The sequence below is a fragment of the Desmodus rotundus genome, chromosome 1 (assembly GCF_022682495.2).
Source record: "Desmodus rotundus isolate HL8 chromosome 1, HLdesRot8A.1, whole genome shotgun sequence".
In the NCBI taxonomy this organism is placed as follows: Eukaryota; Metazoa; Chordata; class Mammalia; order Chiroptera; family Phyllostomidae; genus Desmodus; species Desmodus rotundus.
In genome coordinates this window covers 170,527,511-170,548,181 of record NC_071387.1, presented here as the reverse complement: position 1 = coordinate 170,548,181, position 20,671 = coordinate 170,527,511, and the positions used below count along the sequence as shown (strand labels likewise).

Sequence of the window (20,671 nt, the reverse complement as noted above, 5' to 3'; positions counted from 1 at the left end):
CCAGTCATCTCCCAGGTGCCTTCCTATGGTTTTTGCCATATTTGCAACAATTTAGTGCCTAAAGAGAAAAGGTTAATTTGGGAGTGATACGTTGATGATCAGTTGCTCTTGCAAGCCCCCAAACAGGGACCTGGCTTGCAACCCAGGCATGTGCCCTGACTGGGAATCGAACCCACGACCTTTTCAGTTTGCAGGCCAGCCATAATCCACTGAACTACAGCAGCCAGGTCTCTTTTAGAACATTTCAGCTAACCCTTACCACTTCACTGACACAGATGTGAAGGCCCAGAGATATTAAATGTTTTCCCCAAAGGTCCCCTGCCCGTCATTGACAGGTCTAGAACTCATGCCCTTACTTGTTGTCTAATTTCTTTTCCTATTACTGCACAGTGGCTTTTCACCTGTTTTTCCATACACTGTAGTAACAATCATGCATAGGTAAGGAGCATTTTTTATACAGACGTCACAAAAAGGATGCAGTGTATTATGAACCCCATTCTACTTTCTCCAATAGACTAACATTAAAAGCCCCCCCCCCTACCCCACAAGTATCTTATGGACTAAAATGAATCTGCGCCTTCAAAAGAATAATGCAAAAAATGGCCAACAGAGGGAAACCTAATACTGCTTTTTGGATTAATTTGCTTAACTTCTAGCTCCTTTTTAAAAATTACCCAAGCTCCTATTGAAGCCAGCAAAAAGCATCTGTTGTTTTATTTATAGCCACAATTTCTAAGAAGCATATTCTATAGCAGATGAAAAAGAAGTTGACAGCTCATAATTCACAGCGTTCCTGAAGCCTAATCTGATAGAACAAAATGTACAAAACTCCCTCCCGTGGTTCAGGCCCTATCACTTCCCTTTCAACCGAAGAGCAAGTGGCGCAATGGAGAAGAGGAGCAGAGGTGGTCACGGCTGTTAAGACAGAGGCGACTCTGAGATGAGCGTGCGGAGGGGAACACCCTGCGGTGATCAGTGATTGCTTTCACCTCTGGGCCGCCCCGCAGCCGGAGCCACCAGGTCCTTTTCCATTAACAACATCACAGGTGTTTTCATTATAGGAAGCTAGCATTTTCCTTACCGGTCCCACTTTTCACCGGGAAGTTGTAGTCGTGTGCCCTCTACAAATTGTTACCAACATATTTTCTCGCCAGAAACTCAAGTGTTGATTAAAATGACTGATTGAGTAGTTTCATATCTAATTCCAGCTTCATTTTTGACTTCGCTCCTTTTCTTTCACCAGTTAGCTCTAGTTTGACACAGCCACCTTTTCCCTGCTGGCTCTCAAGCAATTATAAAAACACACCCAATTTTCAGCTATCACTTTCTATATTTTTTAGCTTATTTCTGAGACTCTCTGGGAATATGGGCAGTCTTCTTTCTGTAATCAATATATATTTTTTATTTTGCTTTTGTTCTATCTGTGGGGTCTGCTATCAGGTTTTTTTTTTTTTTCCGAAGGGTAGTTTGGTCTGACAAATAAGTCTCTGTAGCATATGCTTTATTTTCCAACGCTTGTTTGAGAATTTAATGTGATCCGATGGCTGCCCAGATCGACCCATCTAAAATTGTTATCCTTAAAAAGAAAATCAGAACCAGAATAAGTCCATGAGTTTCTTTAGCCGAGAGGTGAATGGTTTCTTGTTCATTTCACTGACAATCATAGTATATATTGCAAGGTATGAAAACTTATTAGCCAACCAGAATTAATCACATTTGTCCGAGGTACTGCAAGTATATTGCCTCATTAAAAAAATAACCTCTGATTCCTCACATAGTTGTTTAGAGTTATGCTTACTATTATCTCAAAAAATTGTACCCTTGATTATATATGGATAGCTTAGTTTTTATCAGTGATTTTCAAAAAATGTTTTCATTGAAAGATTCTAAGAACTATATCTTATTTTCTTATGTAATTTTTATATATTAGCTGTTAGAGAATTTTCTATTCAATATATGTTTCCTGGCTTCTTGTCCTTTTTGTCTTTATTTTTTTTCTCCTCAATCCCACGTAGAATTTTTTTTTCCTCTTCTCTCCCTCTCTAATCATGAACGCTTTAACTTCCTTCATGTACTTATTAAGCATACCCTAGTAACATTTCATTTTGGACTCCTTTGAAATATAGGTTACAAAATATATGTATTTGTAAATCATTTGCTGGGCCCTTTCTCCACCCAATGATTAACCAGAATGGCCCATTTGTACCTTGCTGAAAGTGATAAGTTAGCCAGCTATATTTAGCTGAATAAAACCCATTACATCCTTGGGGAAGAATGTGCTTAGTTTAGCCTTATGAGAAAATATTTAATAAATGCTGCCCTGAAAATATTTAGCCTGGCTGAGGAGGCTGGCGAGGATTCAATCCTGATAGGGCAGAGGTGATGGCGAGAATATGGCCCACCAGTCCGGGCTCAAGGGGAACACACACACATCTCATCACTAAAGTTGTAATTGTGTGTATCTCCTATTGCCAAGTGCTCTTCCATCCATATCCTGCAAAGACTTTTCACCCTCTGCCCAGCTTTATAACTACCAGAGTGTTGCCATGTGGTGTGTCTGCTTAAGGAGGCAGCCGAGATTCAGAGTGGCCATGGCTGGCTTTGAAGTTGATCAGTTCTTTAAAGTCCTACCTTACCACTTACTGCCGGCATGACTGTGGCCAAACTTTTCTTAGTCTCAGTTTGCTCATCTGTAAAATGGGCACAATTGCAGTACCTCCAAGGTTGTAACAGTTAACTGAGACAAAGTGCTGAGCACAGTTGTCAGTGCTAAGTGTCGAGTACATGAGAACTACCAGTAGTGGTAGTAGTACTAGTAATTACTTAGATCAGCCTTTCTAATATTTCCTATTGCTCTCCCTGCCGCTGCCCTCCACCCCCGCCCAGCTACCTCCCCACCAAAATTTAAACAGCTGAGTCCTCTTGAATGTGGTGGGAGGTGGGAAGCGCTCTGGTGTGGGCATCAGGAGAACTGGGTGCTAGTCTTTGGCTTGATTGGGAACTAGGCAAGTTGTGGCCACATGATCCCTTTCCACACGTGGGTACAGAGATGCACAGAGTGGCAGAGCCTCCACCGCTAATTAGGTATCATATCAGATCTAATTAGATTTTATAGCTAGACCCTCTGCATCAGTCAGCATCATCTGCCCGACACACATGCAAGACTACGGGGATCTGGTATAAGACCAGTCCATAAAGCCCAGGACGTTTAGGCAGCAAGTGTGAAGTATGCAGATTAATAGTTAGGGTTCTGTCTCCCACCGAGATCTAGATTTTCTCTCTGTGATCAATGGACTCATTCTAAATCCTTGCCACTGAAGTGTGGTCTGAGGACCAGCAACATGGGCGTCACCTGGGAGCTTGTTGGAAGTGCAAACCCTAAACCGCACCCTGACCTGCTGAAGCAGGTTATTACTGTGCACATTGAGTTTAGGAAGTACTACCTACCCTTGGGAATACTCTGGTGAACAGAAGATGTTTACTAAATACCTGTAGAATTAGTATTTGACATTGATTTTTTTCTAGACTAAAGGTTTCTTTCCTCTCTTTGGGTGTAGTGTATCGATGTATTAGGCAGCTTGGGCTGCCACAGTGAAATCCTACAGGCTGGGTGGCTTAAACAGCAGAAATTTATTTCTCACAGTTCAGGTGGCTGGAAGTCCGGGGCCAGGCTGTTTGGGTTCTAGTGGGGGGTGCTCTTCCCTGGCTTGAAGACAGGGGTCTTCTCTCTGTGTTCTGACATAGCAAAGAGAGGAAAAGGAAGCTCTCTGGCATCTTTTCTTATAAGGGCACTAATCCTATAATAATGACCCCACCCTCATGAACTCATCTCAACTTCATTACTTCCCAAAGTTCTGATTTCCTCACATTATCACATTGGAGTTTGAGATTTCAACATATGGAGTGTGTGTGTGGGGGGGGGGGGGGGGGGAGGGGTCCAATTCAGTCCATAGCAGTTGATTTCTGTAACGTACTTTGAAATGTGTCAAAAAAAAAAAAAGAGAGAGAGAGAGAGATTGATGGATAAATATGTGATAAAACAGAGTAAATGTTACTTTTGGCCTCTAGGATGAGGATGTAAGGGCATCCACGGTACAGTTCTTTCAACTTTTTGGTAGTATATTTAAAAACATCAGAGAGAAAACCCTGCTCTTTCTGTAGTTATTAGAATGGAACTAGTGGCTCTTTTCTCTGATTTCTATCCAGGCTTTCTTCAAACTGCCTGTTCCGTCTAGCTGGACAGATTTTTCCACCTTGGCAGTCCACCCTCCCTTTGCACTTTTTCCGTGGTCAGCCAACGTCCTGCTTCCGCGCAGTTAGTGAGCTCCCAACCTAGATCAAAATACTTCTTTCTGGTCTCCAGTTTCCCCAGGAATGCCTTTCTATCCAGTTCCTCTGCCCTCTCCCAATCGAAGGAGGACCCTTTCATTCTTCAGAGATTGGGCTTCTCAAGTTACATTGGAAGACCCTGTTTAATTACTTGTAAGCATTTCTAAACAGTGTATTTTACACATTTGACTGTGAAATCTATTGTCAGATATAAATGGGAGAGAAGTGAGCGCCTCCAGAGGTTCACCCTGAGCCTTGAGGGAGATAGCAAGGCTCGCCTGGAGCCCCCATCTCCCTCTAGTTATTAAAGGGGTTCCCACTGCTCTCTCCTTAATGGTGTTAATTATCTGCATTGCAGAATGTTTTATCACGAGGGAGAATTGTGTGAATTGTACCGACTTGCTAATATGGTGGAATGAAACGGCGTAGCTTTATTTACACGTGGGATGAAGCATCCAACAACCCGTGTGTCATGTAACACCCTCATCATAGTGACCCATAGTGTCATAGTGACCCTTCAAATCAGGGAGACTGAGCAGGAGTCTCTCAAACTCCTTGTAGGGGTCTTTCCTTGAATGGGACCTACATGTAGACCCTGTTGGGGGGAAAGAGATCCAAGCTGAATTTAGGGTCACTGCCTATGAGCTTTGTTACCTTGACCAAATGACTTAATTTCTCTGTCTCAGTTTCCTCGCCTTGAAATTGGGGATAATAAAGACTAGATACCTTTGAACTGCTATGGATAATACGTGAAAGCATGTCTGTAAAATACTATTGGGGTGTGGCTCCTAATTGAGGTTCAGTAGTACTCATTTATTCAACAAATGGTCCAGCACCCATTGTGTGTGTCACGTGACTTTTCCTTCTTTCTTTCCCTTTGGGGGCCTCATAGTCACACTTCCTGTGGAATCTTTCTAAGCCAACAGACCAAAAGACCAACTTCCCTTATAAATCTTTAGCCTCCTGGATCCCGCAGACTCAACTATGAATTACTTTCGTGCTGGGGAGAGAGGGGAGTCCCTTTCTTCTCCATGTACCTCTTGTCCAGCATTTTAATTTCCTGTGCACTATAAATGGTAATCTTTTCATCAAACTCCAATTTAGGTGATACAAATCACAATTAATTAGGCTCGCCCATCAAAGATTAACTGTAATCTTGCATTTCAGTTGTCTCCTAACTCTGAGGCTTCAGCTGAGGCCATCAGAAGCAAGGCTGTAACCTTGGTTTAATGAGATTTTTGCCTGCTGTTTGTTCTCTACACTAGTCTGTTATCTAGAAATAAAACTAAAAGGGCAGAGGATCTCAGATCCCCTTTATTTGTTTTTAAGCTGTGGAGCAGAAGAGATAAGTGGGAGAAGATAAAGATATTGAAGACTAATTAGTTTAGGGCATCTGAAAAGATTTACCAACTTGTTTTAATCTGTTGGCAGCCCCTTTTAATTCCTTTTGACTAGTTATTGCTGGAAATAATGTAGTAATGGCTGAGGATTTATTTTACATCTACTCTTTTTATCTGCCCTTCCCAAAAAAAGCTTGTTTCCACCAAGTTCAGTATCATTTCAACTTCATTTTTTTTTATATTGGAAAAACTGAAGTATAATAACTTAAATAGATTAGCATGATAGTATTCATAGGGAAGAGTGCAATATATTGAAAATAATGTGATATTTTAAATATACGTCTGAAAAAATATTGAATGTGTTTATGTATAGAATGAAAATCAAAATGCAGATTCTACCCTCTTATATGCTTCCATTTTGCCATCTTTAAAAAGTGTCAGGTCCTGGTTGGGTGACTTGGTTCGAGCATTGTCCTGTACAGGTTCAATTCCCAGCCAGGGCACAAAACTGGGTTGCAGGTTCGATCCCCGGTCGAGGCACATACGGGAGGCAACCAGTTGATGTTTCTCATATTGATGTTTCTGTCTTTCTCTCCCCCTTTCTCTCTCTCTAAAATCAATAAACATATCATTGGGTGAGGATTAAGAAGAATCGTTAAAAAATAAATTTTAATCTTTAAAATAAAGTATTGAGAATTCTCTCTTAATAATAGTTTCTGGTCTTAAAGTGTCTTTGCAGTTGAGTATTTTAAAAATCCATTAACAATAATAATGAAAAAGAATATGTGAATAATTCTAAATTAACCATAGATACCCATTTGTTTGTGCTTTCTACATACTGGGCACTATGCCTACCATGTTGATTTATATTTTTGATTGAAGCAATGTTACAATAATAATTATTCCCATTTTACAGATGAAGAAACTGGGGTTCAAGTTAATTAACATGCCCAAGATTACATTCAGTAAGTGACAAAACCACAAGCAAAACCCAGGTCTCTCTGGCCTTAACCCTGTGCTTTCAATAATTTCTCTACTGCTGTTAGTTAAAACAAGTGTGCTCCAAAATTAAGGAACCCATAATTGGTTTTTTGCTTTGCTTAATTTTTTTTAGCTGTAGTATCTTAACATTTGTTATGACTTTGCTCTTAGAGCTTAAGAAGTTTAAATATTCAAGGTATTAACCATTATATGCATATAAATGTGCTTATAAGGTTTAATAAAAGTAATTCTTGCCCACCAGAATATACATTTTTTATTTGAAATAATGAGAGAGATTGTTTCAGACAGAAATCAAGTTTGGATTCAGCAACAGTGATTAGACAAACATCTTGATTTAATACTGATCCACACTTTGCATATTCACTTTCTTTTCTGTGTATTTGTATTAGATTTTGAAAGCTAAGTGGCAGTTTTTCATACACTTCCAAGTTGCTTCCATCAGTAATGAAATACTTGGCTTGAGCAGTCTCTGGAGTCCCAGAATTTCGGCTTAAACTTTCCATTCGTCCCTGCCAGGCACTAAGTCTAAAATATCTTTTTTTATACAGAACGCCTCCAAAAGGTGTGGCTGTGTGCTGGTTTCATCTTGCACTTTGTAGCGGTGTTGGCACCACTTTGTGCGAGGAATGCCACTGTCTCCCACACACCGCCAGTGCCCAGGGGCTGTTCAGGCCTGTCCACGTTAGTGGTTTGGGAAGGGCCTGAGATTGGAGAGAAGGCTCTCTTCTGTTCAGTGTGATTGGTTGTCACCAGGGCAAAGAGGGGAAAATAGAACGAGTGGAAAACACAGAATCTGATGTGTCATGAAAAATTCTTTCTATAACCTGGGGCACATAGTTAAATGTTGGAGGCTAATTCCTCTTTTCTAAGGAAACAATGCGTCTTGGCTTCACTGCTTTTAGACCCTTCTGCTGTTCTTTTTTGTCTTCTTTCTCCTTAAGTAATATTGATTTCTTCTGATGAAAAAATGATTCAGCCAAGTGAAAAACTGGTACTGGATTATAGTATAGAAATCTGCACTCACCAGATTCTTAAGAGTGGACTTGGTTCTCCAGACTTACACACCAGCTACCACAGGATTCACAACTAAAATGCATTCCTCATTAAGGTACAAAAAATCTGTCTGGAAGATGAAATCTAATGAGAATTTATATGCAAACTTTGTGAGGATCATACAAATCTCTATATGTGATCCATATACTTTGTATATATATTTTTTAGTTCCATTATGTTTTGATTTATTGAACTGTGTGATGTGGGGCTTTATCATGAACTTTTTGAAGAACAACTTGCCAAATTTGGTAATTCCTGGCAATTGTCATTTCCTGTTGCAATTTCTTAGAATGAGATCTCATGGAAAAGTAAATATTGACCTTGCGTATTTAGTGTAATTAAAGGAATAGTTGATTTTAGGATTGTTGAAATAATTAATATTGGGCTTTAGAATACTTCTTTAGACTTTTGGTGTTAATTGATCCTGTTGCCTGAAATAAAAGATGTGAACTTCAAAGGTTTCTGGGTATAGCTGCTGCTTTCCCTATGTTTAAATATTTTAAAGGGGAAATGGATTGAGTCACAGAATAGGAAATCCTTACATTGTTATTTTTAAAAATCGCCTCTCCTTGTAAAATTTACCTTTTACAACTCCCATTGCAAAACCTTGATCAGCTGTGATGATTCATACATTTAGGTGATAAAGCTTTTTTTCAATATTAAAAATGGAGTGGGAAATTCAGTGTTTTCAAAAGGAGTACCTGTACTTCCTACTGCAGACATCCAGGTTCGTCCTTTTTGAGGTGTTCTGGTGTGCGCTCTGAGAAAAGTTCCAGATACCTGATGGCTGTCACCGTGCTTAAACCTCACGTGACACTTGTCTGAGTGAAACAAATGATACTTTGTAACTTCAGGATACTGAAAGGAAACTACCATTCCCCCACACACACAAGGAATCATTGAAAGCACTAAGGAAAGAAGGTATTGCCTTTTTCCCCTTCAGACTGCAGTGAGGAAGTACAATACAAAGGTAGAAACACTTTCATGTGTAGTATTTGCCAGCCCAGTAATACAACAGCTGTTGGGTGTATATTCCAATTGCAGTCAGGTGAAATCTTTAATTATCACTTAATTTAACTTTCATATTTGCCTGCAGAAATGATTGTTTTGATAAGATTCTGGAAGGAGATAAACCTTTATTAAGTAATTCCATTTTCAGTTGCCAACTTCAGGGATTTGTTTTTTAATTTAAAAAGCTTAATGCTTGTATAATGTATGACAGAAGAGAAAATGGAACTGGGCTAGTTGATTGGATGAATGTTGGATGGATGTGTGGGTTCATGTATTTACAATTTAATCTTTAACTTTCTGCATCTTGGCATGGGCTCAGCCCTGTAAGTTTGAGAGGGCTAAGAAAAGACACTAGAGTGAGTCCTAATTAATAACATTTCTGTACATCGTCTCTTTACCTTTATGCTTTCCTTCTGTTGCATGTGCTGATAGGATGATATTTCACCCTGTTCAGTGGAGAAGGCATTTACGGGGGAGGATATTTTTGTGAGCTGATACTCTTTGAAGGCAAGGGGAAGTAGTTTATAGTTAGAGGAAATGAAATGGTGTGCTGTTTCATTTTATAGTATTTTTTCTTTAATTTTTGCAATGTTTTCCATTAAAAAGTCTATATGAAACTTGCAGGACATTTGTATTTTAAGTGCTTTTCAGATATACTCCCATTTTAACATTTAGAGATTTGGGGGTGTCATTGCAGGATTTTTTTCAGGCAGTCGCCCACATGAACTTGCTTATCATAACAGCACATCCTAAAACCTATTACCAACCCCAAACAGATTACTAACTCCATTCCTGGATATTCCAGTTCCAGAGGTTTGTGGTGGTACTTTGATTTCCTAGCAAATTCTCCAGGTGGTCCATGGGCTCAGGCAGACAAAGAAAACACAAGAAAGCTCAAGTTCTCACTCAACTCTCTGCATAGTGAGCATCTGGAAAGTCAGTGGCGTATCCGATCTGCCTTTACGAAGTCCAAAATGTGTTCGGTGATATAACACAGCGTCACCCAGGAAACTGCCTGGTAGGTAGCCCAGGGTTCAGATGTCAGTCAGCCCTCTGTCCAGATGCCCTGCCCTCAGGGATGGCTCTCTGGTGAGGTCTCTAAGCACAAAGCCAACTGCGGCATCTTCCGTCCCTATTGACAGAATTTGCCCTTGCTCAGGCTTCCGGACTGTGCTTTCCAATACTGCGGTCACTTGGCACAGGCGACCATTTCATTTCAAATGAATGAAAATTAAAAATTCCGTTTCTCAGTCCCAGTACCTACGTTTCAAGTGCTCAGTAGCCACATACACTTTATTGACGAGCACAGCTGTTAGAACATTTCCATCATCACATAAAGTTCTGCTAGATGGTGCTGCTCTGCCATTTTGCTCCGTGATTTACCTTTTCGTCTTTTATCCCAGGTAGTGGTTGTGGCGAGTAGAGAGCTGGCGAGATCACGTGTTGTCTATCACAGGACGTAGTGCCGTCTAAAAGGGTCTTTCAGGGTTTGCAAAAATGGTATCAGGTCATTGATTCTCGAGGTCAAAATTTAATAACGTAATTTTACTTTTGTACCATAAATCTGTTGTTGTCCTGGGCGGAGTAGTACTATTAGAAAGATGGCCCTCATAAAAAATTTGCTAATTAACATGATATATGGCTTATAATAATCACACACCTAAAATCTCACTGAAACAAAATCGCAAATATTTAGTTTTTCTTAGATTATATAAACTATTTCTAGATAGGAGTACACAGTGATGAACGTAAATGTCTAAAAAGTTATTAATTGATGCACATGTAGTTATTTTCATAAACCCTATCATTTTACCTATACTTTGCAGTTTCAGAAATTTGAGGTGAATATATTTAGCTCCCTCTTCTGGTTTATTATGAGAAAAAAGCTTTTATTTAAAATGGTTTCATTTTTTTGGAGTAAGAATACAGTTATCAATGTAATGTTCAAAGACATTTGTGTCATTCAATAAGATTTTTTCTTTTGTATCATTTTAATTACTAAAACATGTAAACAGAACATGGAAAATGGGTTTCTGAAAGCATCACATTTCAAAAGATATTTACTGACCAAAATAATGTAAGCAAATAAAGGCTTCAACAGCAGGCACACGGGGACTTCACCTGAGGGTCAGGTGGCCCGTGGTCATGTGCACTGGCTTCTAGATCTGATACTGGCCCACCCCCGGCATTTGTGGGGCTTGGGACAAGAGTGCAAAAGGAGCCCCACATACCCTGTGTCTGAATATGTTAATGTTATAAGTCATGTTAACAAACTGTTCGATAAAATCTGTTCTATTCTCCTGCCTGGACAGTTATTTCTTCATAATGAGCAGGAGGCCGGACTTGAATTTAGATTTCTTAGGCTCCAAGTTCTTCCCCAGAGCGTGGCTTTTCAGTGGCCTTACACATCCAAATTTGTTCCATCCTGAGCTCGTCAGGCTGAAGGGCACCCCAGCAGGGAGGTCTGCCTTGGGGAGGGTGGACCTGGGGAAGAGGCCCTGAGAAGCCATCAGGGCAAGGAATTTTGGGATTCTGGGTAAGTATTCTGAGAGTGTCCTAGGAGAGAAAGCCATGTCTCCTTGGCCCCCAAACTCCTGACACTGTGGGAAGAGGCCCAGAGAGGAGCCTTCTACAGGGCAGGGCCAGGCACAGGGCTGTCTCTTACTGGGGCCTGAGTTTGCTACTGTCAGATAGAACTCCCTTATTTTGCATTTACATTTTTTTCATTGTTGTTTGATGCATTTGATGGCCCCAAGTTAAACATAATCATTGGATTTTGTTTATTTGCAGCTTTGGTCCTTCCGGATCTTGCAGAACAGTTTGCCCCTCCTGACATTGCTCCACCTCTTCTTATCAAACTAGTAGAAGCCATTGAAAAGAAAGGTAATCCAACGGGTAGAGGGAATGAGCAAACTTGTTCATGGGTGCTAAAATTTATGTTTGTCTTTTGGGAATTCATTAAATACCTGTGCTAGACACACAGCGATTTGTGCTGTGTACTGGGGACATAATCTTGGTCTGATTTCCAATTCCATATTAACGTGTAGTTCCTGTATGGGAACTGTTAAGTTCTCCATAATTTAAGAAATATAATCAACTGGTTCCTTAGTGGCCAGAAGATTTTGCCAAAATTATTGACATGCCAGATAAGATTAATAGTAGGAGTTGACTTCCAAGAATATTTGGTACACATCTAGAATAGATACTGGATGGAAACTGGAATGTCTTTCTGGCAACCGGCTCACAGGTTCTCCAGAGAGCTGTGTTTTGCATACTCGCTCTGTTTTGTGTCCTAGGTCTGGAATGTTCAACTCTATACAGAACACAGAGCTCCAGCAACCCAGCAGAATTACGACAGCTTCTTGATTGTGGTGAGTGTCCTGGAACTACAGATACAAATGACAAAGACAGTTCTTACCTTTCTGTGTCAGGAAAAGCACAAAATACTTGAACTTAAAACCATGCAATGTTCTGAGTTTGAAGGGAGCCCAGAAATCAGGCGTAGTTCCCTCTGCCTTATTGTGGTAGTAGTGCAGACCTTTAATGTCTGTCTCCTGTGTTGGGGTGTGTGTGCATGCCTGCCTGTAGGCATGTTGGTTGTCGTCACAGCCAGGAGCCTCTGAGTCCTGCTGGAGTTGCAGGGGAGAGAAACAGCCTCTTGGGATTTCTCTGGCTCTGTTTATCTACCGTCTTTCTCTGACCCTGTAGTTGGCTACATCCAATTCATCTGGATCAGTTTAAAAAATATTTTTAAGTCTGTGTCATTTAACAAATGTCTCTTTTGACCTCTTCCCTTTCTCTCTCTTTTTCCTTTTCTTTTCCCTTTCCTTTCATTCTGTCTTGCTTTCTTCCTTCCTTTGTTGTTTGCTTGCCTTTTCATGCCGTATTTACATTAGCATCACGATATTGTTATGTTCTGTGGTGTACTGGTAAACCAGCTCTGAGGGAGGAGAAAAAGCCCTGGTTTGTTGCCTTTGCCCATTTCCATGGTGTAAGTATCCTCACCATGATCAGTTTCAGCTCTCATGGTATCACTGAACTCCAACTGGGGCAGCATTGGGTGCAGTTCCAGCGGCCCTTGTGAGTAGGTGCAACCCAGCTCCTGCACACCATGGGTTAAATGACATCAGTTTATTCAGCCAAGTGGTGATTTTCTTATTTGGCCTTCCTCTCTTTTGCCATCAGAATAAAACTGTACAAATGTGAGTAAATTCACTGGCCATCGTTCTGGCAAGTCATCTTTTTTTTTATCAGCTTCTAGAATCTCTCAAATCCTTCATTCCCTTCCAATGGTTTTCATTTTAGAAAAGTAATTTTATGCCTCACACTATTTTAACTGATGTATGTTTGAGTGAAAAAGAGTGAAACCCACTTTTGGAAGAAGCTCTTTGAGACATGTGTGCAAAGAATGTCTACCTGGTAGTTAACAAATGAAAATTTGAAGTATGAGGCAGCTTAAAAATGAGGCAGCTTATGAAAATATTTAGAAAACATGTTTCTGGGGGAAAAAAGGAGATTAGATCTTTATCAGTGAATAGTTTCACTTGAAATGCTCCACCCGAATGTTTGAAGCTTAAAACCAAATTTTTTTAACTTTTTTTTTTTCCTTTGTACATGGAAATCAGTTTACCCTTGTATGGGATATATCCTCTCTGCTGCTGCGTCTCCTCCTGTCTTACCCACAGAGTAGATCATCAGAAGTCAACTGGCATAAAATGCCAGGTGAAAGACGTGTTTTTCTTTTTTCTTAACAGCTTTACTAGGGTGTTAAGGAAACACTGAATTTTGTTTTTAGCCAATTGAAATAGTGATGCTTGTTTTGGTCAGAAAATCGGTCAAGTTGAACATGTCACAGGAAATGTTCAGACATCAGAGACCGATGAAACAGAGGTTATTTGAGAAATAGTGGTTGAGTTTTTAAATGTGACCAAACACAAATGATGCAGTGTAGCTTAAAAAAAATCTTTACACCACTTTGTGAGATGAAATAAATAACCAAATTCACGTCAACAATATATTTTGACAGACAGATTTCCTTCTCCATTGGAGATCAAAACACATACACAGAACACTGGTCTCATTTGGATTCTGTATGATATACTACGAAAGTAAATTTTGTGGCAAAAAAAAAAAAAGGAGTAAACATTATCTAAATATAGGAGTTGATCCACCAGAGCTCTTTGCAGCTTGAGGCTTTTTCAATTCATAAAAATATTGTAGTGTCCTGGAAGAAGCTCACAGATGAGTCACTTACACTAAACAGAATGAAGGAACATGCCCTTTTAACCAGCCCTGTGGATTACCGGTGTCTGGAGAGGACAGGCAGGAAGACAGCGGCCCTCTGACTGCCACCTATCAGGTCTTTCACTTCCTGCTCGCTTTACCCTTGTGCGGTAGGTATGCATTACTACCGATGGCGAAGCTCTCACTTGCAGCCGAATTGTTCTGGCTCCAAAAGTCCTTATGCTTTCCCCCCTCTATCTTGTCCTAAAATGAATTATTTCTTTCTTTTCTCATTTGAATATTAATGGTTTGAATTTTTTTCCTGACTATTTTGGTTTTCCTTAACCTGAATCAGGCTTTATCTTTAAAAGTTTTCATAAAGAAAAAAATACATTAACGAGGCTTACTGGGACGGTCATGGCACAATGTACACAGAAACAAATCCTTTTGTTGTGCGTCTGAAACCAGTGCGGTATTGTATGTCAGTTATATTTCGGTGTTTAAAAATCAGGCCTTTCCAACCTCAACACTTGACATTTTAGGACGGATAATTCTGTGTTGTGGGGGGCTGTCGTATGCAAGATAGGTGGTTAGCAGCATCCCTGGCCTCTACCCTCTAGATGCCATTGTCCCCCCGGTTGTGACCAAAAATGTCTCCAGACATTGCCAGCAAAACCGAGAACTACTAACACAGCTAGAGTTCAGCTGAGGAGAGGACACCATTCCAGCCGGAGGAAGGATGAAACGCTGGAGAGTTTACTGGTTACCTGTCATGAGTAGACTCAGTGTGAAGTTGGGGAGGAGAGGATGTAAACTCCCCCGACCTAGACCTAAAGAGTGTACAGCTCTCACCTAGCTAGGTTCAAAAGTCATGCATTGCTCTTGGAAGAGGTTTAATGCAAAAAAGGAGACATAGGACAGAAATCAGGAACTCTAAGAAGCTTTAGAAGTTACATTAAAAAAATAATAGAACGTACTATGTCACAAACTCTAGCAGAATTTGACATAAGGTGAGCTTCTGCAAAGACTTGCCAGGGACTTGAAATAAGGCTATTTCATTCAAAGACTATAAAGGGTCTTTGGGATGCACCTCGTGCATAATGTTAATACACCAAAGCCCTACTCTAAGGACTTTTTATAGTTCAGTCCACAAACATTGAACAGGCACATTCTAAGTGCTGGGCTGGGCCCTGGGGGGAGCCAGGGGAACAGGTAAGAGCTGCAGTCGGTGCCCTTGAGGTGCTGTCCATGTGGTAGGGGGACACATCATTAGCATACTTTCCACAAGTGTCATGGCAGAGATACAACTCCTCAGCACTGCTCTTGCGCAGAGAACATAGCAGAAACCCTGCTTCATGGAGGGATACGTGGAATATTTATTGTCTCAGTGTTTATACCACATCACCCATTGGTGTATCACATTTTAAAGGATGACAAATTAAGCAATATTAATTTGATAGCAAAGAGACATGGTAAATGAAGTGTACAGGGCGAAGTATGAGGGGTGGGCAGCAGCGTCCCCACCAGCCAGTGGCTGTGGAATGTTCCGGTAGTGATGCACACACAGTTTTGCCTGACAGTCCACTGTGAGTAGCTGCGTTACTTCCGAGGTGGCTCCTTTACACACAGATCTAGTATCACCTTTCCCGGACTTGTTAGAGATGCGATGTCTCTCATCAGTCCTCCGTAGGACATTTAAGTGATTTAACCCTTTGACTCTCTCCCTGTCAAGTTTAATAATTCTTTCAGTCAAAGTAACCTATCCACATTTTCTGTGAGATGAACTGCTCTGAGCTCTATGGTGTTGTGTGGTTATCTTTTATAAAAGCTGCCTAGTTAGTTGGGCGAGTTTGGATTATGATAAGTACGTGTCCAAGGAACTTTTGCAGCTTCAGGCTCATCCTAGCATGATTTATAATATCACACTTGGTTCTCGGTATCCAGAATACCACCTTCTCCTACTCATGCTCTAACGCCCTGGAGTAAACTTTGATTCTTTCTCATTCTCTCCTAGGTCCCAACCTCTTCCACTCAGTCACTACATTATGTTAGTTCTTGCTAATGTCTCACACATTTCTAGCTGTATCAGAATTCAAATTAGCAAAAGTGTTATCTTCACTTCCAACAGCTCTGCTTTTCAACTTATTTTTAACACCACAATTCATAATGCCTTGTTTAAAAATGTAGCATTTGGCCCATCAGCTCACCTTTTCTCCATTGAGTCTCCAGATAATTTTCAAGTGACCCTTCGTGTCACTAGGGTGCACCCATCAGCAGCAGCCGAACGCCTCTTGTTTCTCGATGGCCATGCCTGCCCCCAGTTTCCCTTCCTTCTGCTGGGCCTGTGTCTCTTCTATCTCAAGCCCTCACAGACAGACTTTGACCCACATCACCCCATTACCGAATGACCTGATCCCTTTTCCAGCTGAAGGCTTTGTTGGACAGATATGCTTATCTTCTCATTCGTCTGAGATAGTTAGAGTCCACTGGTTAGATTAGTAACACCTAATCATAAGGCCCTGTCAGAATTAGGGAGAAATGTTCTAAAGATGCTCAAGTTATTTTCATGGATATTCTTGAGATTGCTAAAATTCTATCATATCTTACTGCCTACTCAGTCTCTCTGTCAGGTTAAATTTATATTAATTCTGAAATAAAGTATTTAGCAACTCAAAATTCTCAGAATTCTGTGGATTTCCATTTCACATTTTCTTGTTGAGGTTTTAGGAAGCATTTACTATATGATTAGCCAACCCTAGGCAGAACCCCTCTCAGTGGGGCAAAACCACCCTCCAAAGGGTATTTGGAAACGTTTTTGGGGATTACGTTAGTCTGCTAGGGCTGCTATAACAAAATTGCACAGACTGAGTGGCTTAAAAAAAATAGCATCCTATTTTTTCACAGTTCTTCTGGCTAGAAGTCCCAGATCAAGGCAGGTTTAGCTTCTTCTGAGACCTTTCTCCTTGGCTTACAGATGGCTGCCTTCTTGCTGTGTCCTCACATGGCATCTCCTCTGTGTGTGCACCCCTGGTGTCCTTTTGTGTGTCTAAATTTCCTCGTTTCTTAGAAGGACACCAGTCAGGTTGGGTCAGGGCCCACCGTAGTGGCCTCCTGTTAACAAAGCCCTCTTAAGACCCTGCCTCCAAATATAGTCGCATTCTGAGGTACTGGGAGTGGGGGCTTCAACATAGGGATTGTGGGGCACCAAGTCTGGGAATATGCTCCTGGCATCATGGACAAGGGCCATCCTGCTAAATGCTTACTGCGTTGGGGACAGGCCCATACAAAGAAAAATTGTTCTGTTCGAAATGCAAGGAGCAGCCCCTGTGAGAAACTCATACTGGTCCTCATTGCTTCCTTACATGTGTCATATTGAAGTCAGACATTCAGAAAATTGGCCCAACCAATGTATAAAATGTCTGAAGTAATTTTTTAAAAATGTTTCTATCATAGATGCTGCCTCCATGGACGTGGAAACAGTTGATGTTCAAGTTTTAGCAGACGCCTTCAAACGCTATCTCTTGGACCTGCCGAATCCTGTCATTCCAGTAGCGGTTTACAATGAGATGATTTCTTTAGCCCAAGGTTTGTTTTCTCTTCTGAGAGCCTCACTGAACATACACTGAGATGTGGATGTGTTTGTAACTTCTGCATATGAAGAGATAGTTTCTAGAAAATATTAAGAATCTTTCCTCTCACCACAGCCTACCCTTGACCCCTCCCCCACCACCCTGCCCCCTACTCCCATCAGTTCAACTTCCCTCCATTAGCATCCAATAGAACAGGGGACCCCAACCTCCCTCTTCCCCCATCCATAGCATGACCACCTGAGCTCTCACCCCCCTCCCGGGCCTGAGCTCCGCCTCCTGTCTTCCCCTCCCCAACCTTGGTCCGTGGAAAAATTGTCTTCCACGAAACCAGTCCCTGATGCCACAAATGTTGGGGACCGCTGCAGTAGAACACTCAGATTCTCATTTGCTCAGGAAGACTGTCCACATGTTGAAATGGCTAATTGTTAACCTTCATCAGCATTAACAAAACTCATTATGTCAGTGATGGCCGCAGTGTCCCAAGTGGCATCCTGTCCGAAGTGGCATCCGTGGGTTCAGGGGATGGGGACTAAAACCCAGTGTCTGGGATGTTCTTATCACCTTCAAGTGGCCATTACAGAAGTGTTGAGAGAAAAGGACTCTGTTTTAGGAGCTAATGCTCAGTTGAAGTGCTCTGGGGACAGGAAATTGTGGTTTGTAACCTTCAAAGTTAAAACCTGTGATACTTATCTGATGTTCCTCCCGCTCAGCCAATCACACTTGCAGCTGCTCCATAGAGGGCAGATTTCTACCAGAACACTCTGAACCTCTTGTGTTTTTTTTTACACCAAGAGCTTCTTACATTTCCATTTGACTTGAGATTTCTACTTTCTCACAATGCCTTTTCTAATGAGAAGAACAAATGGGCTGTCTGCTTCTCCCAATGACTTTGTTTTGAATGACTCCTTTTTCTATAGCTAGAAGAACAGAAATTTTCTAGGTGTTTATTCAGTGATACTTAGATACAATCTCTTATTATGTTTTCTCATTTTTTTAACTTGTAGAAGTTCAAAGCTCTGAAGAATATATCCAGCTGTTGAAGAAGCTCATTAGGTCACCTAACATACCTCATCAGTATTGGCTTACGCTTCAGTATTTGCTAAAACATTTCTTCAAGCTCTCCCAAAGCTCCAGCAAAAACCTTCTGACTGCAAGAGTGCTCTCTGAACTTTTCAGCCCTCTGCTTTTCAGATTCCCAGCAGCCAGGTAAGTGAGAGAAGAGAAACGCGTACTTTTGGGGGGTGAGGGTGGTCCTGGGCTGACTGGCTGTTACACTTACTCTGAAGATACCAGTTCCCCATGCATGTGCATGTTAACCCTGGGATGCATGTAAATGAAAATGAGCTTGTTGTTTAGGGAAAACATTTCTAATAGAACTCTTTTTTTTTATAGCTCTGAGAATACTGAACACCTCATAAAAGTTGTAGAAATCTTAATCTCAACGGAATGGAACGAGCGACAGCCTGCACCAGGTAATGAGGCCCTTTGAACATTCCAGATTCTCATTGCTTGGTTTTGAGAGCCTGAAAAATGGTGGCTTTAGGTTTCATCTGCAATAGCCTGAGTGTCTTGTAGAATTGAGATCCACAATGACATGGGTTCTCGTGATGAAAGAAAAAACAGCTGCATGGTAGTGTGTATGTTAAATGTCATCCATATTTCCACGTCTGCAGATTCTAAAGGGTCCTGGTTTTAGGTGATGCTTGTTGGGAGAGCTCTCTGTCACCTTTCATGCTTCTCGTCGTGCATAAATTATGGAGCTCATTTTAGTTGTTGACATTTTTGTTTGTCTTTCTAATATTTAGAAAGTAGGGGATTTATAATTACTATGTAATTTAAAGTATTTGGGAATGTGTTTCTTGGAAGCAGGTCTGCTGAGAAATGGCTGTCAAAGTAAACATTTTCAATAATGCAAGCAGTATGGAACCAGGGTGCTCGCTGCAGCAAGTCAGAGCAAGCCAGGCACTTCTTTGAAAGCAGGCTGGCAATCAGTTAGCCATTTAACAAAGCAGGAAATGCAGACCGTGTCAGCAGTGGGCTTAATTTAAACTGATGTGCTTTTCTTCGACTGTGGAAAGTCTAAACAACCTAACTTTGCTATATATACTGGTTAAAAGCAGGTCATTTAGAATAGTGATTAAGGTCCTGTAAGTGAAGTTTCAGGACCAGTAAAAGGTGTTGCTTGTAATTTTAATTTATGCCTGGAATTTAAATAAAACCTCAAAGGAGGCTTCTGTGAGCTACCACATTTATCTGTGTGAGCAGGCATGCGGACCCAGGTGTCAGTGCCACGCAGTGGAGACTGGAGCTGTGCTCTCTCAGGTGTTCCGTGGCAAGGGTTGGTGGTTTGCTTTTGGAAGGTGCAGACTAAGAGAGGCGAGGGCCTGTGCTGAAAACCCTCCTGCAGGGTTGGGTTAAAAGGAGGCAGGTATTGGGCAGATCTTCTGTGGACAAACCCAAGATATGGTCTGCAGCAGTAAGAGGGGGGCAGCAGAACCGTATGGAAGGCACGCGTGGTTATGTTCCAAATCACAGCAAGCAGGATGTCCCATAGGTAGACCCCGACTTGTAGGTAAACTGCATCAGAGATGGTTGTCCACAGGGACGGCCTGGGGCTGAAGTCAGGGTGTGGCCCAAAGATTTCATCTCCTGTGAGCACTTGGGTCATTGTTCATGGGTCCTGGAGCTGTGTGGATGTGCAGAGGCCACCTTTGGGCTCAGTAGGAAAGACTGCAGTCGTGTTAACAGGACCCTGTGGTAAGGGGTTGGGGCGGGTGTGGAGCGTGGTGCTTTAGGCATTCATTGATGGCCTTCCCTAAACTAATCACATGGGTGGGGAGGGAGAGGGCTAACAAGAACCAAGCAGATCTCTGGGCCAAAGGCTGGGCTACGATCTTTCACTTCCCCCTGACTGGTGTGGCAGTCTGTCTCAGGCCGTAGGGAGAGTGGGGCCCTACTGGCAGGGAAGGGCTAGGCTGTGGTCCTGGCCTTAGTGTCTCCCCCTCTGAAGAGAGAAGACATGGAAGCTAAATGCCAGCCAGGGTATGACAGATACACCCACAAATGAACGTATCACATGGAGATTTGAGAATTTCCCCTACAAAGGGTGTAGTAGGATCCAGT

The 20,671-nt window shown here is 41.5% G+C and overlaps 1 protein-coding gene across 2 annotated transcripts in view; it reads left to right on the top strand.

Moving 5' to 3' along the window:
* The window catches only part of PIK3R1 (phosphoinositide-3-kinase regulatory subunit 1), an 83,111-nt gene that overhangs the window by 43,271 nt on the left and 19,169 nt on the right, over positions 1–20,671 (top strand). For both annotated transcript variants that reach the window (XM_024578447.4, XM_024578448.4), the window contains exons 3-7: positions 11,526–11,618; positions 12,032–12,106; positions 17,412–17,543; positions 18,553–18,754; positions 18,941–19,020. In XM_024578447.4, coding sequence (XP_024434215.1) covers positions 11,526–11,618; positions 12,032–12,106; positions 17,412–17,543; positions 18,553–18,754; positions 18,941–19,020 — 582 coding nt within the window. The remainder of the gene's footprint in view (positions 1–11,525; positions 11,619–12,031; positions 12,107–17,411; positions 17,544–18,552; positions 18,755–18,940; positions 19,021–20,671) is intronic.